Source organism: Pangasianodon hypophthalmus, chromosome 6, assembly GCF_027358585.1.
Source record: "Pangasianodon hypophthalmus isolate fPanHyp1 chromosome 6, fPanHyp1.pri, whole genome shotgun sequence".
Classification (NCBI taxonomy): Eukaryota; Metazoa; Chordata; class Actinopteri; order Siluriformes; family Pangasiidae; genus Pangasianodon; species Pangasianodon hypophthalmus.
Window position 1 is genome coordinate 27,193,087 of NC_069715.1, and position 19,375 is coordinate 27,212,461.

General features: G+C 36.8%; 1 protein-coding gene across 1 annotated transcript; it reads left to right on the forward strand.

The window, feature by feature from the left end:
- Positions 1 to 17,267: 17,267 nt before the first annotated feature.
- On the forward strand, positions 17,268 to 19,375 carry LOC113526836 (ribonuclease P protein subunit p25-like protein). The gene has a single exon (XM_026914232.3). It carries the CDS (start codon positions 18,113 to 18,115, stop codon positions 18,800 to 18,802), a length of 690 nt encoding a protein of 229 aa, XP_026770033.1. The 5' UTR covers positions 17,268 to 18,112; the 3' UTR covers positions 18,803 to 19,375.

Here is a 19,375-nt window from a genome sequence, read left to right on the forward strand (position 1 = left end):
TCTCTTAACTGTTATTTATTATGGTTATTAGAACACTTTGCACTACCATCAATTAATCTCTTCCACATGCTCAGTGAGGGTGCAACATGGAGCCAATGTGCTAGAACAGTCATTATGGGTTTATGACATTTGTTTTATTGTGGTTTTGTCTCTTCCTGTCGTAAAGGAAATGAATGTGCACGTGCTCTTAAGCAGAACCTGTTTAAACAAAGAAAAGAAAATATATGTATAAGGCCACATGACACCTACATAAGCCCTTATATATGTATATGTGTATATATGTATGTATGTATGTATGTATGTATATATATACACACACACACACACACATATATATATATATATATATATATATATATATATATATATGTAAACATTTATAAAGGTTTTTCCAAAAAACTCATCAGTCCTAAAGCTTACGTTTACCATTATGGTTTTATGCAAGTTGCTTTCCTGTTTTTTTTTTTTTTTTCCCAAGAACAGTGTACGTAGGGCTACATGATGCCTACGTAAGTGCTGACATTAACTTATATTAATATTCTTAAATGTCTCATCCAACAGGTGTTGTAAAGACTACTTTTGCTATCAAGACTGTCTGTGCCTACTTAATGGCAGAGTTCATGAAGCTACATGACAAATGACATAAACCTATATGAACATTTATAAAGGCTTTTGTGATCATACATTAGCTGTCATAAAGATTATTTTGCCATTACGAGGTTATGACTTTCCATGCTTTTGTCTCTACCTATTTAAGGGCAGTGTTCATAAGGCTACTTAAACTCTTTATGAGATTTATGAGATTTATGAAATTTATGACAATAAATACCCTTTTGTCAATTTATGCTTTTTACATTTTTGATTTCAAATGACATTTTCTTGAAATATGTCACTTTGTATCTCAATGTACTTTTGTCAATATTGTTAAAAATGCTTAATGTAATATTGTTTTCACATACTGATTTACCTTTATTGATGGTTCTCAGTTACTGTGAGCAAATGACTCATAATTTTCATAACCATCACCCAATCATATCATGTAAATAATAAAAATAAACTTTATTACGGGTCAGATAAAATATACATAACTCATTGTCTTTAGAGTGTCATGGCCATTGTCATGGATAGTGATAAAAATCTATACATAATAGCGTTACATATACATAAAAGTGTTATTACAGTGTAATGATTGTCATGTAACAGTGTTATACAGCAGGTTTTCATGTCGATGCTTGGTGTTTTAAATGTGCTTTATAAATAGATTTTACTTATTTATTATATGACTTAGAGGTACACTGAGATACAAAGGCAGTTGTTGTGACCTTCTAACACAATAATACAGTAAGGCAGTTTGAAAAGTGTCATAACTTCGTGGAAAGGTGACTCAGTGGTTAAGTTTCTGGGCTACTAAATGGAAGGTTGTAAGTTCAAATCCCAGCACTAGCTGATCATGGCTGACCCTACCCTCTCACCCCGACTTCCTAACAAGTTGGGTCATGCAAAAAAAAATATTTCTAGAAAAGCCATATGTATAATGACCTTCACTCATACCATGTTATAATGCTTTCATAAACCATTATACCAATTGTTATAATTATTTATGAAGGGCATTACAGTTTATGGCAATATTTAGAATACATTCATAAACTGTATTATAAGCAGTGTTTATAACACACTATATTGCCAATACCAAAGATATTCAGCCATAGTTTACTTAATGCAATATGTTGGGCTTTTGTATTGGTGATATGATGCATTGTTATTAATATTATTAACATTATGCATTATTAACATTATTAACATTATGATGCATTGCCATGAGTATAACAAGTATAACAATTTGTATAATGTCTTATGAATGTATTATAACTTGATATGAATTTATTCATAAGTCAGTATACTATATATGGCCTTCACTATAAAGTTTTATATAGGTTTTATTTTTATTGTAAGTTTTAAGTTTTATTTTATATTTGTTTATACAGCATTATGACAGTTGTCATTAATTTTTTTAATATTTCGGTATCTAATTTAGGAGTGTGGCACAATGATGACCCTGATGATGATGATGATGATGATGATGATGATGAGGATGATGTTTGTTTGAGTAGTAAACCCATATCCATGCAATAAAATATAAAAAGACTTGACCAATTAATTGCAAATGAATACTAGTGTGTTGTTGAGTATGTGTATTTAATGTGTCAGCAACAGTTAATGTATAGTGATATCTTTCTGTGTTTTTATGTGTGTGTTTGTATGTGTGTGGTGTCAGAATGGATGTCCCTCCGAGCAACACAGAAGATAATGTTTCTCTCTTTTCTCATCTCTTTTTCGCTGCCCCTCGCCCCGTCGTCTCCTCGCCCTCCCGTCACACTGCTGGCTGCATCACAGCTAATCGTCTCCCTTTGCCCCAACGGCAGCAACGTGCTGAGAGAATTAAAGAACCTCAGCCATCCTTCTCGCTGCCCTTCTCCATTTCATCTTTTATTTCACCTTCTCAGTCTGTTTTGTCGTAGCTTTTATACAACAGTGAATGTGCAGAGGCACGTCTACATTTCATACTAAAGGTATGAAAGTAAAACAGAAGGAATACCTACTAAAGCTTAAACAAATTTCAGAAGAGCTAATGTATTTTCACCCCCCCTCTCCCCTGTTCCCACTATCTCTCCTCATCTTCTTTCTTTACCCCCTCTCCATTTGAGACTCTATTCAGGCCTGGCTGCGGTCTAATCAGTTTCATCATGGTTTCCATTAGTGCGAGAGAATATGAAGTAATTAAAGCATGGCCAGTAGAACAGACAGAGAGTGAGAGAGAGAGAAAGAGAGAGAGAATCAGCCATCCGTAGCCAACAGACCGACAAGATGAAGAATAAAGGGTGTGGCATTCAGGTCTGTCTGCGTGTTCGTTCCTGTGCTTGGTTAGAAACCAGCCTCGCATGTTAATGAATGAGATTATTAGGCACTAATGTGGCCTCTTATAGCATTGCAAAGTGCCATCAGTGCATGAAGATGAACACAAGAGGAAACAAATGAATGTAAACACTAAGGATGCATTGATATACTTTTTTTTTTTTCAGACCAAGTATGAGTATGAGTATGAGTACATGTTTTCTGGTACTCAACGATACTGATACCAAATAAGTAACAGACCCAGTATTAATCAATCTGGGGTTTCATGAAACATCTTATTTGGTTCTGTTTATGCCGCATGCTGCTAGCAATGAACTCCTTGTGCTACGTTTTATATTTAAGATGTTATCGCGTTTAAATCTTTAATAGGAAGAACTTGGACAACCCATGTGAGTGCACAGAGCATTATCAGTGAGTGTGGTCATTACAAAAATGAATGCAAGGTGCTGTGAATTGCAGCTTGCTTGCATAGAGGAGGAAGGAAGTGTACGTGTGTGTACGTGTCTCAGTGCTCACAGAACTGAATTGCTCTCACACACGACAAGTTCTCTGCACAATCACATCACTGCCACCTTGCGCTTAATGACCACTGTTCTGTGCGCTCAGGTCAGCTGTCCTTTCGCTCTCTATTGAAGACACCATACCATAAAATTGCCTGAATTAAAGCACTTGAATTGTGCTTGATGTTGCTGTGGTTCCTCCTCTTCATATTTTCACAGAGCACAATTTTGCAGTCTGCTTTGTTTTGATCATTAATCATGAAATACATCCAGATTGCTGTCATTTAGTGACATCTGTTCATTAATGCAACAACATACACTTGGTTTACCTCACATAGTATCGAGTATAAGCACATGAGTAAATGAGCATGGAATTTGATCAATTCCTTTTGATACATTGATACATCCCAAGTAAACACAAACAAGGAAAGAGGAGGCTATACACCCATTATCTGAACATGGGTGCAGTCATGTGGAACAGAAACCCAGAAAAAAACATATTGTATGTCAGACATGCAATATGCCATTCATATGCTTACTAATCTAAATGCAGTACTATCTGTCCTAGTTAAGAATATTCATCATTAACATGTGATATTCAGTCACCTCCAGCTTACTGTATAGACATAATATGTAGGTCACTTGGGCCAAAAACATTAGACTGCATGTATGAGCACTTAATGCTCTAAACTGTGAATGTATGTATCTGGGAAAGTGAATATAGTGCATCTTTAAACCTTCATTCTTAAAAGTACTTAAAGGTACATTGGTGTACTTATTATGTGCCTTAAATCTTTTTTAAAAGTATATTATATTCACAATTCCAGGTGAAAGATACTTACTAAAGTACAAATGAGGGTGACTGCCAAGGAAAGGTATAGTTTAGGGAAGTGGAATTCATCTGTTCAACTGTTAATAATAGAGAAGAGTTTAAAAGTCTGTTGTTGAATGTTTATTATGCATGTTTTTTTAAGAGGTTTAAGATTCTTTAACTTCCGAGTTACTATACTATGTTTGAGCATTGCAATACAATTCTAATCATGTCCTGTGTAATTCATGGTGGAATTGGAGTCTATCTCAGAATATTTACATTGGTTAATATTCTCTCTCTCTCTCTCTCTCTCTCTCTCTCTCATTTATCAGTGTTATGTGAAGTGTAAATTTTGCCACACATTGGTTCTGATTTCTCTTATACCCTTCATATTAACATATGTTCCATTAATAGTTCAGTTAGCATTCAGGTAGGTATGGTGATTCAAGGTTTGAACTTAAATGTAGTACAAAGACAGCGTTGTTTCATGAGCTAAACATGAATTGAAATATTAGCTGTTTAGTTAAGTTTAAAAAATGAAAGCATGAAGAACAGTTGAGATACAGTAATATCTGGTGTAATGAGCCACATGCTGATATAATACTGATGTAAAAGCAGGATTTATACACAAGTACTGAACAAAGGTTTTCCCTTATATACATTATATTATTTTGATTCAAATTGATTAATTTTCTCTGTCCTTTTTTGGCAGAATTCATTTGTTATTCTTAGTAAAATTTGACTTTTAATGTAGGTTAAAATACACTATATGCACCAAGACTGGAATGAGTTGGTCATGGTACATAACTCCACACGCTCAGATTGACTGCCCTGAGGCTCAATAGACTTTCATTTCTTGCCGCAGCACAAAGCCAATTGTTTTCATTTTCACTTTGATCAATTATTCGCTCAAGCTTAGCATGTTCTGAATCACAGGGCCTGCTGCTTTGATGAACTGGCAGGCAGAGAAAGAGACAGAGAGAGGAGGGGAATGTGAGTACAGAAGACAGAGAGAAAAAGAAAGAGAGCGATTCCTTACTGTGGTGGAGGACAATAGAAAGAACTGTGCTGTGGAGGCGATGCTTGAATGTCTAACACAGCAAATCACGCCGCAATTTTCCTTGCACTTCTGTTATCCTTCTTCCCTCTCTCTCTCTCTCTCTCTCTCTTTCGCCCACCACCCACATTTTTCTCTCCGCCACCAATGATGGCTGTCTCAGCACTCTTTTTTGCCGCAACTTCACAATAGGTGCTTATTTGAGGAGGCACTTTGGCAGCAGAAGCTTTTGCCATGACAAGGTCTTATTATAGTGGAGGTTCAAAATGGAAGAACACACCCACTCCTACCTTCTGCGTCCTACAGTATTGTGAAGATCTATTGCAGAGGCTGGGAAAGATATACAGTATGGTGATGTGCTATAGCAAAGGAAATCAACAGCTTTATCGCAGCCCATGATGGAAAACTAAAGGCGTCATTTTTTTTTTTATTTTATTTTTTTTTTATGAGCACAGCTTGGAGATGGCCTATAATAAGAAGAGTCCAGATATTCAGTCCTTAGAGGACAGCTTTCTTTGTGAACACACACACAGATGATTTCATTCTGCACCCGCCGCCTCACTGACAAGCTGGGAAATGAGCATATGGATCAAATAATGAGAGCTGAACCTCAGATGAGTTTTAAATTATAGCTTTTATCCAGTGTGAGAAAGCCTTGTCAATATCCGTGCGAGAAAGCCACACTTTCAGGGCCGACTTTGTTTTGGCCTCATCTCTGATTACCATTATAATCCAGCAGCCGCACCACTTAGGAGTCCAAACACATACACGTAGCATTCAAGTCTATGCCTTATATTTAAAGTCCTTTTTGTGTGGCTTTGCTATGACAAATGCTTTTCCAATACCAATCACAGGCGAGCGCACTTCTTTGGCTCAGTGAAAGGGGCTTTGAGTCCATCAGCAGAAAGTTCCTTCACGCGAAGCAAATACCATTCAACAATCTAACACACAAGAAAGAGAGGAGAGGGATTTCACATTTAAGCTTAAGTGTATACTGTTATTCCTCAACATTCAGTTTATATCAGGTTTGTGTCAATTAAAACCAGAATTGTGTTTGGCAGGTCCATATTTAAATCTTCACTCTAATAACTGCATTTTTTTCTTATACATTTCACCGTATTTACTGTATAATTCATATTATTACTGAATAATATGCATTAGGGTTCTTAGCTGGAATTTTAAGGAGTTAACACTACCCATTTATAATTAGTGCTGTCAGAAGTTTTTTTTGCAAAATGCTGGTGACAATACAATAAGATTTTGATTTAGATTTTTAGTAAAGCATGAAACATGTACTATTTGAATTTACATGCATTGAGTCTGCATTTTAATGATTTTATTCATGCTTTGATTTACTAATGAGGGAGAATCCAAGGAAAGACAAAAAGGGAAAAGAAAGAAAGTAAAGGAAAAAATGCTGAGGAAGTTTCAGGAATTATACAAACAGTAATAACAAAGCAGTCAGTTAAACTAGAAATTTGAGTGAGTATGAGATTGTGTGCTTGTTTCTCTAGACGTGTACTAATAGCAAAGTCATCACCTCATGACCTTGACCTAACATGAAATTATAAAAGGCACGGGCAGATCATGAGCAGGAGCATGCCCAAGTGAAAGAACCACTAGCTGGTGGATCATGGACCAACTGAACAGTGTGCTTTGGGAAATGCCATAAAGGGGCTCTGCTGTCTAAAGACAGTTTAGCCCATTGGTGTAAGGAAGTGACTGTGCAGGCATACATGAATGCAGGTCAAGAGGTGCCTTCTTCCATTAAATGGCATTTGACACACGTCCTCAACCAAAATAAATATCAGCACTTGGTGATTCGCATCTTCAAGAGATTAGCATATTAATAAATAGAATAATTATTATCTTCAGTAATGTACAGTATTAACAGATTGAGTCATTCTCATCCTCAGTAAAGTACAGTATTAAAGATTAAATGCTTCTCATTCTCAATAAAGTACAATATTAATACATTAAATTATTGATAGATTGAGTGATTCTCATCCTTAATAAAGTACAGTAATAATAGATTATAGTATAAATAGATTGAGTTATTCTCATCTTCAGTAAAGTACTATGTTAATAGATTGAGTAATTAACATCTTCAATAACGTACAGTATAAACACATTGAGTAATTCCCATCCTCAGTAAAGTACATTATTAATGGATTGAGTAAATCCCATCCTCATAGAGTATAAATAGATTATAATATTAATAGATTTGGTGCTTATCATCCCCGATAAAGTACAGTATTAATAGATTGAGTAATTCCCATCCTCAGTAAAGTACAATATTAATAAATTGAATAATACCCATCTTCAATAAAGTACAGTATAAATAGATTAAGTGAGTCTCATCTTCAGTAAATTTCAACATTGATAGATTGAGTAATTCTTATCTACAATAAAGTACAGTATTAATAGATTATAATATTAATAGATTTGGTGCTTATCATCCTCGATAAAGTACAGTATTACTAGATTATTGTATTAATTACTTGAGTAAATCTCATCCTCAGTAAAGTAGAATATTAATGCATTACAGTATTAGAGTATAGTGATTCTCATCTTCAACTGGTTACAGTATTAATAGATTCAGAGATTCTGATCATCAATTAAGTGTAGTTTTAATAGATTGAATGATTCTCATAATCAAATTGGTGCACACTTGGTTTTTTCTGGGAAAAGAGGAGACCTGATGTATTTTCCACCCATACCTTCTAATTATATAAGCATTCCCACCTACACTTTTCCCAATCACATGTATCCTATGCAGTGATGTGTACAATAATACCATGAATATATAACACCATTATTCCTAATTCTTAAACTCTTGCCATTCAAAATGAAAAGTAGATTGTATTAACAGTCAATTGTATCCGATATCTCTGACAAAGGTGTCATTTGAAGTATTATATTACTAACAAGAATATGTTAAAAAATTGAGGCATTAATAGTGCTTTAAAGCTGATTGCAAATTGTAACCTCAGTTTTGATGAGAAAGACCCAGAGTTTCCGCCAGCAGAGGGGGTGTGTTAAATCGAATGTCAGCAGACCCTCTTTATGCCCCATTTTTGCATTATGATAATTGCCACCCCATATTTTCTGTGGTTGTAATTAGTGAGGGCTTCACTGTAAGTAGACACATAGAGCAATGATGAACATCCACACACACACACACACACACAGTTGCAGAGCATTGGCACGCAATTACACTCCTGCAATTATAGTTCTATTGTAAAGCAGGGATTTAGGAGGGATTTATGCACGGTTGACGCTCCAATGCAATTAAAAATGGGACAAATCTGGTTCAGTCCTGTAAAAATGTGTCATGTTTTTCACCTCTGTCCTGTACTACAGCTTTCTATGGATACCATTATTGAAAAATACTTTTAACTTGCTGTTCATGTTTAAAATGTGCACCAGGGTTATACATATAAAATCGCTTGAATTTATCACTCTCTCTTTCTCTCTCTCTCTCTCTCTCTCTCACACACACACACACACACAATGTTTATCTTACTACCTTTATGAGGACCTTCCACTGGCATAATTATTAATACCCCTGAATCTAACCCTATGCTTAATCTCAGGAAACCTTTGGCTCTTTTAATATTTAAAATACAAGCTGTATGGTTTTGTAAGGTTTATTCATAAAAAAATGTCTCCACAACTATCAGATATTCCTATCCTTGTGGGGATATTTCCCCACTAAGATATATAAAAACACGTGCACACACATACACACACACACACACACACACACTTACACTTGACATTTCCTAGGTTTCCTACTGAGTTAGATGACCCAGCTCCTCTATGCAGCATGACGGAGGAAGCAGTGACCCAATAAGAACAGGCACTGCAGGAGAAGCACACACACACACACACACACACACACACAGTGTTTCTCCATCTCTCTGAAGGTCCTTTATCCATCTGGTAACATGCTGAATAGACAGTCTTTACATGGGGGTCTTGGGGCCGATAAACAATCGCATTGAGAACCACTCTTGCATAATAACATGTTCATTTCAAGTGAGCAGATTGCTAAGTGGTCCAACGGCCTGTGCATGGTCTCTGTAAACAACATCATTTGGTTGTCTTAGTACCGTCAGAGGAGAAATGAGTTTCCATTAGTATGTTTGGCTTTGCTGAAATGATGACATTAATGTCTGGCACACAGCTGGTGCAAAAGGCCATGCTAAGGGCTGGGACAAAACTTCAGTCTGAATATTGTTGAATAGCAAAAGACTCATGCTCAATAGAATTGGCTAAATGTCTAAACATTGAGGTACTGATTCGCTAAAATCTCAAATAAACAGTACTCCAGGTAGTTGGCCTGTTGTAGTTGATTTACAAAGAAAAAAATGTGCATGCATAATTGTGTGTTAAGTATAACATAGATTAAAGGCAGTGAGATGCATCAAAACACAATATGAAAGCAAAGTTAAAATAATAATAATAATAATAATAATAATAATAATAATAATAATAACAAAGTGCATTCTGATGATAAGGTATACCGTATGTTTAGAGAAAACCTTAAAAACTTTGACTCTCTTTGAATGCTAATAGCATCACAGGTACAAATGTACACCAAATATCTAATATGAAGCCAAATATTCTGTGTTTTGTGACATTTTCCCATTGTTTTGTGACACTGAACAAATATATTTTTTAAAAATACTGGATAAATTGGTATTGGAATTTTAGAATTTCAGAAATTAGAAAAAGTGTGCAGGTATTGCAGGCATATTACCTTATTATGACTGGCATAAACTTTTATAAATCCTTATAAGTAGTTATAATACCTTCATAATGTCAGGTTGTGAAACACATTATAATCATCTGTTCATTAAAACATCATAGACCTTCATGTTGTATTGCATTATGACACACATTACAAATTGAATTTCTGCTTTCATAAGGCGTTATGAATACAGGATTCATTTTGAAGGTTTTGTATAGTTTATAGTTCTAAAACCACTAAAATACAGGGAAATCCAAATTACTCATTAACCTGCCAGACACAGGGGATCTGTTAGAGCCTATGTTATACCAATATTCAATCAATATTAAATAAATAAATAAATCACTGATTAGCCAGTCCACAGTCCCACTTCTCATCTGCATGTAAGCCTTTTTTGCATCCTGTGTTAACAGTCTGTTTTTATCAGAAATTATCAATAAACCCCATTAGAGATAGCAGAGCTCATACGGAAGAGAGGCTCTCTGTGCAGCTGCCATTAACAGATAACGACAACAATTATAGAGAAGTGTTTAAGTGAATTCAGAGGTAACAACAGTGTGCAAGCTCATTTAGAAAATGAGAATGCAAATCACGCTTTGTTTAAATGTATTCGTTTGCTTACCAAGCCATGTTTTTAGAGAGCTTTTTTAGCGGATGCTTGAAATAGCTTTGGAGATGACTCACTTATCAAATTTGATCAAATTCATTCAGATTAAACTCTGAGATGCAAAAAATATTGTGAAATATCATGAATTTCTGATATATTTTGGGATAATCTTTGCAGCCATACTCCTGTCAAATATGAAGGTATCCTACAACATTACTGCATAATAAACACTTTTTTTTCCTGTGCCAGGGTACAATGCTCACATCTGCATTGCAGTGTTAAACAGGAAAAAATTAAAAAAAAGAGAGAGTCACAGAGCGAGAGTTAATGAGACAGAGGTGTTTCTGGAGTTATGGCATGTTAATTACACCCCTTCTGCTCCAGGCAACCCCTTTTTTTCTCTTCTCATTTTCCATTTTATCATTCCCCCATCCTTCTTTCTGGCACTCTCCTTTCTTTTCTTTACTAGATGCGTCAGAGTGGCTCATAAAGGCCTAAATGGTGACAGCACTAGATGGGAGAATGATTATTGATATTTGTTGCCTGCTACGTTCTCTGAATTTTATTTGCCCTTGAAGACAAGGCAACGAGTGACATAAACACATTCCTACTCACTCACACACACACACACACACACGTTCTGCGATTTTGTTTTGAAGTTTGTGAAGCTGTCATGTGGATGATAAATGCACATTGTCTGTTTATGGCTGAAGGTATTACTTGCTTCTCCAGTCTCTTATTTTGCTGTCAGTGAACCAAACTTTTCATTGAAAATCCAGAAAAAAAGACTATGGCTACTTTTCCTGAATCCATGTTTGTGTGTGTGTGTGTGTGTGTGTGTGATAGAGTGATACTTTCTCACAATAACCTGCGGGGAGCTTATTGAACTGATCTTCAGCCATGCAGGCTCCAGGAACTCACACTGACTCCAAATTTTAGCCTTGATACTTTTAGATTTAAAATATAAAACTATTTTTTCCCTTTAATTTAGATAATCAAATGAAACGCAGAGTAGTCATTAAGCTGCATTTTCACATTCCAACCAGAACTGGCATAAAAGCACATTTAACAAACCAGACTCAGCAAAGAAGTTAGGAACCATGTACAGAGTTTATTTGATCACAATCCAAAATCATAGTCATTAAGCAAAAATGGTCAAACACAGTATTGGCAATAAACATCACAAACACAAGCGGAATCCAAAGAGTTGTCAAGCAAGGCATAGCAAAATGGTCTAAGCACAGAAATAGCAATCAGGGAAAACATAGCTCAGAAATTAGACAACTCGTAAGAATGGCAAGACTTCGCATTGAACAACTGAAAGACAATTGCTGTTATATAAGACCAAACCAGGAAGTAGACAGGTAACAGGAAATGAGCAAATGGCATCACTTTTAAGCAAATTCATGATTTCAGAATGTATAACCTGAAGTCTCCTTATCTGGTGTCACATTAACTAAACGGATAAACTTCCATATAAGGATATGTTTAGCTATCATTTGATATTGCTAACATTTTTTACACAAATGTCTCTTTCTTTCTAAAGAATGAACTGCCATCTAGCTATCAAAAATTAATTGATAGACTACAAAATATGACACAAACTACTTCCACCACCATCAGCTAACATAGCCAGCTAGTTTTTAATCAGTGTAACTAGCTAATTCTAGTTGCTGCTAGCTAGTGTTAACTGCCCAACCAACAAAGTAAATATGACAAATGTTCATGCTACGTTGGTTAATGTAATGTAGATTTGTTTGAGATCGGGGGACCTGATAATAGCTGTGAAGTCTTGCCTTTGTGACGTGACCTAGCTACTAAGAGTTAGCAAGCTCACTATGTTTACCCCAATGACTGGTTTAGCCTTTCCTTAGCTACCAAGCTTTCATAGAGATAGCAGCACTAATAAAATAATAACTAACATCAACCTTAACATACCTGACTTTCAGCTTGTTTTTCTTCTTCTTCTTCTTCCTCGCTTTCTTTTCTCTGCTCTGGATAGATACCATTTTGCTGATATTTTTGGACCACAAACGATAGCAGTTGACATGATTAGATATTTAAACCAGTCTTATTGCATATGCACTGAAATATTCCCTCCCCTCTTATCACTCTAAAGCTTTTTTTTTTTGTACAGATTAATTCTGTCACTGTGTAGGAACATGCTGCAGAAGTAATGTGGTATTATCCATTTACTTGTCAGATATCAGAGAGAAATAAAGAGAACGAGAGAGACACAGGGGGAAAGAGAGAAAGAGAGAGAGAGAGTGCTGGTTCCCCTCAGGCAGCTGTGCATATCTTTATGAATGATGAGGGTAATTTCTCCCAAACAGCCGAATGATCACTCTGCTACACATCACCCCCCACCATCCTGCTCTGTTTGGGAATTAATGACAAAGCTTGTTGACATGTATACCTCTTTGGACAAAGTGCATGTAACTAAGACACAATCAGATATAAAACTCTGATACTGCACTCACACGCACATACACACACACATGCAGAAAATCAAAAGTAGGATAAAAATTGAAATGATTTGAGCTATTGAAACACAGGCATAAGCAGTATAAATGTTGGCACCCTGCTAATTTGGTGGTGTCTGTACTACAAAAATAGCAACTACCAGCGACAGGGGGTCTGCCACTAGAAATCTGTTGGCGCAGTGGGATTTTCAAAATCATTTGGTCCAAACTCGATGCAATATTGCTGTCTACTGGGACCTCCTCTTAGCTCAGAAGCAAGGGCAAATTCCTGACTTCAAGCAAAGCCTTAAAATTCCTGTCTCTGAAAAACCCATTTATTTCACTCTGCAAAGATGGGTGACAAATTAAAGGAAAACCTGATGATTCTTTTATGCTGTTTGCAGGGGAGGGGGGCATTTATTTAATTTGCTTGTATGGTTTGATTCTACTTGTCACTGCAAATCAATAAAGTTCTTCTGACTGATCAACTTTAACCCATGATGAAATATTTCTTTCCTGACTGAAGTGATCTCTTCCAGGATAATTCCGCCTTTATCCACAGTGCACGAGGGATCACTGAATGGTTTGTTGAGGATAAAAATGATGTAAATCATATGCTATGACCTTCACAGTCACAAGATCTCAACCTAATTGAGCACCTGTGGGAGATTTTGGAGTGATGCGTGAGACAGCGCTAATTATACTCAAAAAAATGAATGAAAAACATGATTAATATCTATGACAGTTGTGGCATTTAACTTATAATAACACATGTGGTCAATATTTAACTGAAGAACTGAATTACTCTGGTCTGGCTCTGTATCTTCATTCCCCTACCCAATGGACTATAAATAGTAATAAGTTGTGAAAATAGTAAATGTAGTAAATACCTCTCTCTCTCTCTCTCTCTCTCTCACTGAGACAGCTCATTGTTTCAGACTGATTGGACTGCCTTTACCCATTTACCCACCTGTCCATCACCTGGGCTGACTAAGCCAGCTGTCCCCTAGAGAGTGGCCTGAGACTGTAGCTGTCTGTGCAGGTAGATCCACTAAGTAACAGTCCCTAATAGAGAACACAGATGTACATAGTAAATATACTGTCATCACACATGACTGAATAATCAGTCTACTTAAACTGTAAGAAATTTCATGACAAAATGATAAAACTGGCAGAATTCCACTGATCAGCTTTTAACAAGATAACTGAACCAGAGAGACTGAGGGAGAGAGAGAGAGAGAGAGAGAGAGAGAGAAAGATTGCAACTAGAATTTGGCTAAAAATATCTGAGTCAACAGAGAGAAGCATTGTTGCTTCACAGTTCCATGGTCTCTAGTCTGTGTGGAATTTTGCCTATTCTCCCCATGTAGGTTTACTCTGGGTTCTCTTATTCTGGGTTTCCTCACACCCGCCATGGTAGGTGGATTGGCTGTAGGTGTGTGTGTGTGTCCTGCAATGGAGTTGCATCCCATCCAGGGTGTAGTCCTGCCTTGCTCCTAGTGTTCCCGAGATTGGGATCTACAAAGACCCTGACCAGGATAAAGCAATTACTGGAGACAAAAGAATAAATCAATATATTTTTTTGAAAGTTCATAGGAACACAACACACAATGGGCCTCATTACTCATTCATTCATAAATTGTTTGTAGGAGAGATTACAACAAGTTTGGTATTCTTGAAAATCTTTTGGGAATAAATATTTGTGTCCAACTTGTGCTCCTGAGTGTTTGTAAATGTATTCATTAGAACACTAATGCACACCTCGATTGATTGACTCCAAATCATATAATTCGCACGGAATACTGCACTTTTATATACGGATTACACTGTGAGGTTTAAATTTCCTATTTTTATTACGTTTTATTGTGTTTTATTACATTTACAGATGCTCTTATACAGATTGACTTATAGAAATGCTACTTATAGAAATGTATCTATCAAAAATACATCAACATTGCTAGTTTACTAGGTCAGGGAGTAAGAGTACCATCGAGAACGTTTTGTGAAAATCAGCCATTTTATGTCATTGGCATTAATTATAGAATATGAAAAATACAAAAATCGAGCCAACACACGCCCATAAATTAAGACAAATAAAACTAATCATTCAGTTATGACAAAAGAAATGCTATTATATAAACAGAGGATGGGTCAGTAAGCCGTAAACAAATGCCCAGCTGACGGAAGATTTAGCACACGTCTCACTTATGAGGGAAAGGATGTTTAAAAACCGGGTTAATTTTTTTTTTCTGAGGATGAAAGCTGGCTTAAAAATTTGTACCGTTTGCCACAGCATCTTGTTTTAATGCTGTGCAAAATTTTAGATCCAGCACATCAGCCAAGACCCTTTTTAACTACTTTAAATTTTAAAATAGCAGTTTCCCTGTGTGATGTGCATGGCGTCAATGATCACCAGAGTACAGTGTACAGGGTGTCCCAGGAGGCTCCATACAAAGGGAAAATTAATACTTTTTAGCAAAATGTCTTCCAAAATTTTTCATACTTAGTTTATATTATATACAGTTTTTTCAGACAGCCTTTAAGAATGCTTTTGACAAAAGAAGAACATATTGAAATCATTCTCATGGCTAGACCGGGAAGCTGTCACAAGGTTGGAATGGACGTGCAATTACACGCATAACATCAGACGAGTTAACGTGAGTTCATGATGAGTGGGAGAGACAACTCCATGTGGATTTACAAAGAAATGGTAATCATGTAGAGGATGTTTTGTAACTAAAGTTATTTTGCTAAAAAGTATTAATTTCCCCTATGTATGGAGACCTTTTGGGACACTCTGTAGATCTTTACTACATCTTTCATTTGTACTACATCGTTCAGTGTAGAACAGTGTAGATTTTTTTCATGTCACACCATTTTCTTTTCAACTAATTCACCTTTTCTGTAATTTGTCTTTAGATTCTGACCTTTTCAAGTGCTGTTACGCTGCTAAATATGTTTAAGGCATAGACGTGAGTCTAAATAACTTCCTCTTCTTCCTGTCTGGCTTTTCTTTCACTGTTTAGTAGTCATTTATGTTTCCAGCCCTCTGTATGCTTGACCTTTTATGGAGTATTGTGGATATAAAATGCAAATAAGCTGAGTTGGGAATATGCTTTGTACTTTGTACCAGATTAAAACAGAAAAGTCAGTCAGAATAAAAAAAAAAATAAAAATTAAGAAGAAGAGCAGCACAAATGCAAAACTAATACATCGCAGAGAACAGCACAGAACAGGATGCCATGCGATTTGGCCCCACTTTGTAGCAGTGACTGGTTGAGCATTGAGAGCCATGCTACCATGCTGGCTTTAGAAAATGGCTAACATTCATGGCTGCCTAAAGAGAAGAAAATATTTTTCAGCAGTGTGAACACAACACACAGAGAGCTGCACTTCCTTACAAAATTTATAATAATATATATAATATATAACATAAATATTATTATTATTATTATTATTATTATTGACACTACCACCAACAACAAAAATAATAGTACTTAGTGTTGTTGGTGGTGGTCATGGTGGTTCTGATGGTGTTGTTTTTTTGCATGCACAAAGAATGTGTAACTTTTCCTGCAAAGGACCCAAAAATATTTGACACCATTTGGTTCAACACTTCAATGAGGTACATTATTACATGTCCCTAGATGTCTTTTTTATATCAGAATCTGTCTTGTTCACTGATAACTTTCCCAAGGAGGTCATATCTGTGCTGAAAACATTAACAGTGCATTATGCAAATAGTAAAGTGCAAAGACATCTACAAGGAGAAAAAGGCTAAGTACAGTGCAATTTAATGCCCCTGACTTTCAGCAGGCCCGTGAAGGATGTTTTCAATTAGAAGTGAGATAATTTCATTCATTGTTACACCCGCTGAAATTGCACTTTTACAAGCTTGACTGACTCCCTATTTCAGAGCTGCAGGTTAATGAGTCATGTACATTGAGCACATGCACTGGAACGTCCTCTAAACAGATTGACACAAGTTGCTTAAACCTGTGCCTTTGGTCTTAAAGGAATAGACTCCTACTTTTAACCAGTGTGAATTAGCTACTGAAGGGAGATATTTTGTCTTTCAAAGGAGGCTTCTGTACCTTTAAGAAGGATGAAATATTTCAGTCTTGAGCCACCCCCCTGCCTATCCCCCAACTCGTACAGACTCTCCCCCAGTCGCATTTATGTACCAGTGCTGCTCCTCTCTGCATCTTTGAAAGGGACTGGAGTGCTGACTTTGTCACTTGAAAAACCTTAAGAGAATGCGGTGCATGTCCCAACCAATCCTGAACCTGCCAGCAGACTAAGGAAGAAAGCGATCTTTCAATCTGAGATGCTGCTTCATGGTTTTTAGACAAGGAGAAAAGAAGACAAGAGAGCAAGGAAGAGGAGCAGAGGGCACTACAAAATAGTAAAGTTACATCTTGACCAAAATTTTACTGAAGATTAAATGAGAGTTATTTGCCTAAATGATGGCTAATATCCTGTAATCAGCCTTCAGTTTTGAAGAAAGAAGAACCACACAAGAGGAGTGGTTCTAAAGTTCATCAGAAGATCACATCATGAAATTTGTTTTTGTTAGCAAATCTTCAGGACTCTAAAGAAGAGGTAATATCTTTCAGTTTGCAGATGGAGGACATTTGCAGCACTGCGTTAAGATCTTGCAAATCAATTCTGCCTGAAATTGCTGTTTGATTTGTCCTTGTTTGTTAGAATTCTTTGACAAGCAGTTTTGGGTGGTCTTATTAGCACCTAACTGATTGGGTGATGTTTACAGCCATTAATGTTTTTCAGTGTAATCACTACTGCTCATGATAAACTAAGTAAAACTTGATTGTTCTTCTTTGGAGAGAGAATTTTTTTTTACAAATAGAGAAATCAATGAGCTAGTTGGAATCTGAAATGCAGGAATGATTGCAGCATGCACATGCTCCAGGCGTTTATGGCTGGAATCGTTGCAGAGACTCATCTTGACTGGTTAAAGCTCCTGAGGATACAGAAGAAGTGTGCTTATGGATCTGAGCACCGCGCATGATGAGCATCTATCCTTCCCGGGTGAGACAACTACTGCTCACCACACCTCTGCACCTCCTGCCCTGCCCTCCCACAGCCCAGTCCTGAAGCAGGGTCTTGCGGCTGGCTTTAAGAGAGTGTGTCGGACAGAGGAGGATAGCCCGTGCCCGTTTCCAGGGCTGCTCCCAGGCGTGTTGGAGATGCGAGTGAAAGAAGGAAGCAAGATCCGCAACCTGATGGGCTTCGCAATGGCACGGATGCAGTGCGAAGAAGGAAACAGCAAACAGGTCGGCCTGAGGCAGGTGGTGTTCACCGGTTCGGGCCGAGCAGTCACCAAAACCATCACCTGTGTCGAGATAATGAAGAGGAAAGTGGGTGGACTCCACCAGCTGACTAAACTGCGCTATAAAGGTGTTCGGGAGGTGTGGGAGAGTCAGGAAGGAGGCAGTGCCAAAATGACCGTCCACAGGACTGTGCCATCTATCAGTATCCTTCTCTCCAAGGACCCTTTGAACCCCCTTGAGCCAGGATATCAGCCCCCTGAGATGCAGAGCACTCTCTGGGAAGAAAGACAAGATAGTGATGCAGTGTGTAGTGATGCAGGAAAAAGGCAATTTGACTACACTGTCATACCAAGTGAAACACAGTCAAAAAGATTCTGTCCTCAAGGTGGAATCTCTATAAATTAAGCATTCGGGCTAACGGGGAGATCAGAACCACTTGCTGAAACTGCAAAGCTGTTGCAAAGAAAATCTGAAGGTAGTTTGTTTGCACATGTTATTGTAATATCATATATTGTGCTTTTACCTGATCGAAATGGTATCTGTCGAGCCTTGAGATGGACTGGATGAGTTCATCTGATCACTTCTGTTACAGTGTATGTCCGCTTGCAAATCATCATATAGTGCCACCACTTCTTTCTGCTCACTGCGAGTGGGCATTTCCTTCATGTTTCTGTGGATTTGATTAATGTTAAAAGTCGTCTCTTTTATAATCAACTTCTGAATACCCTTATTTAATTGGCACAAACTGTTTTGCATTGAGTGCACTGTTGAACTCGTCACCACACCATGAGTGGATTTCACAAGGAAAAAAATAAAAAATAATAATAATAAAGATAAATAAATGAGTAGACTTATAGGTGAGCTGTCACTATTATAACACTGTAAATGCACCAACATAACGACAGACAGAAAATGAATACTATGTTAAATGAATAAATGAATAATTTGTTGTTTCCATGAAGACAATAAATTATGAAG

Coding starts and splice junctions, on each gene's coding strand:
- LOC113526836 (XM_026914232.3), top strand. CDS start 18,113: ATGGATCTGAGCACCGCGCATGATGAGCATCTATCCTTCCCGGGTGAG.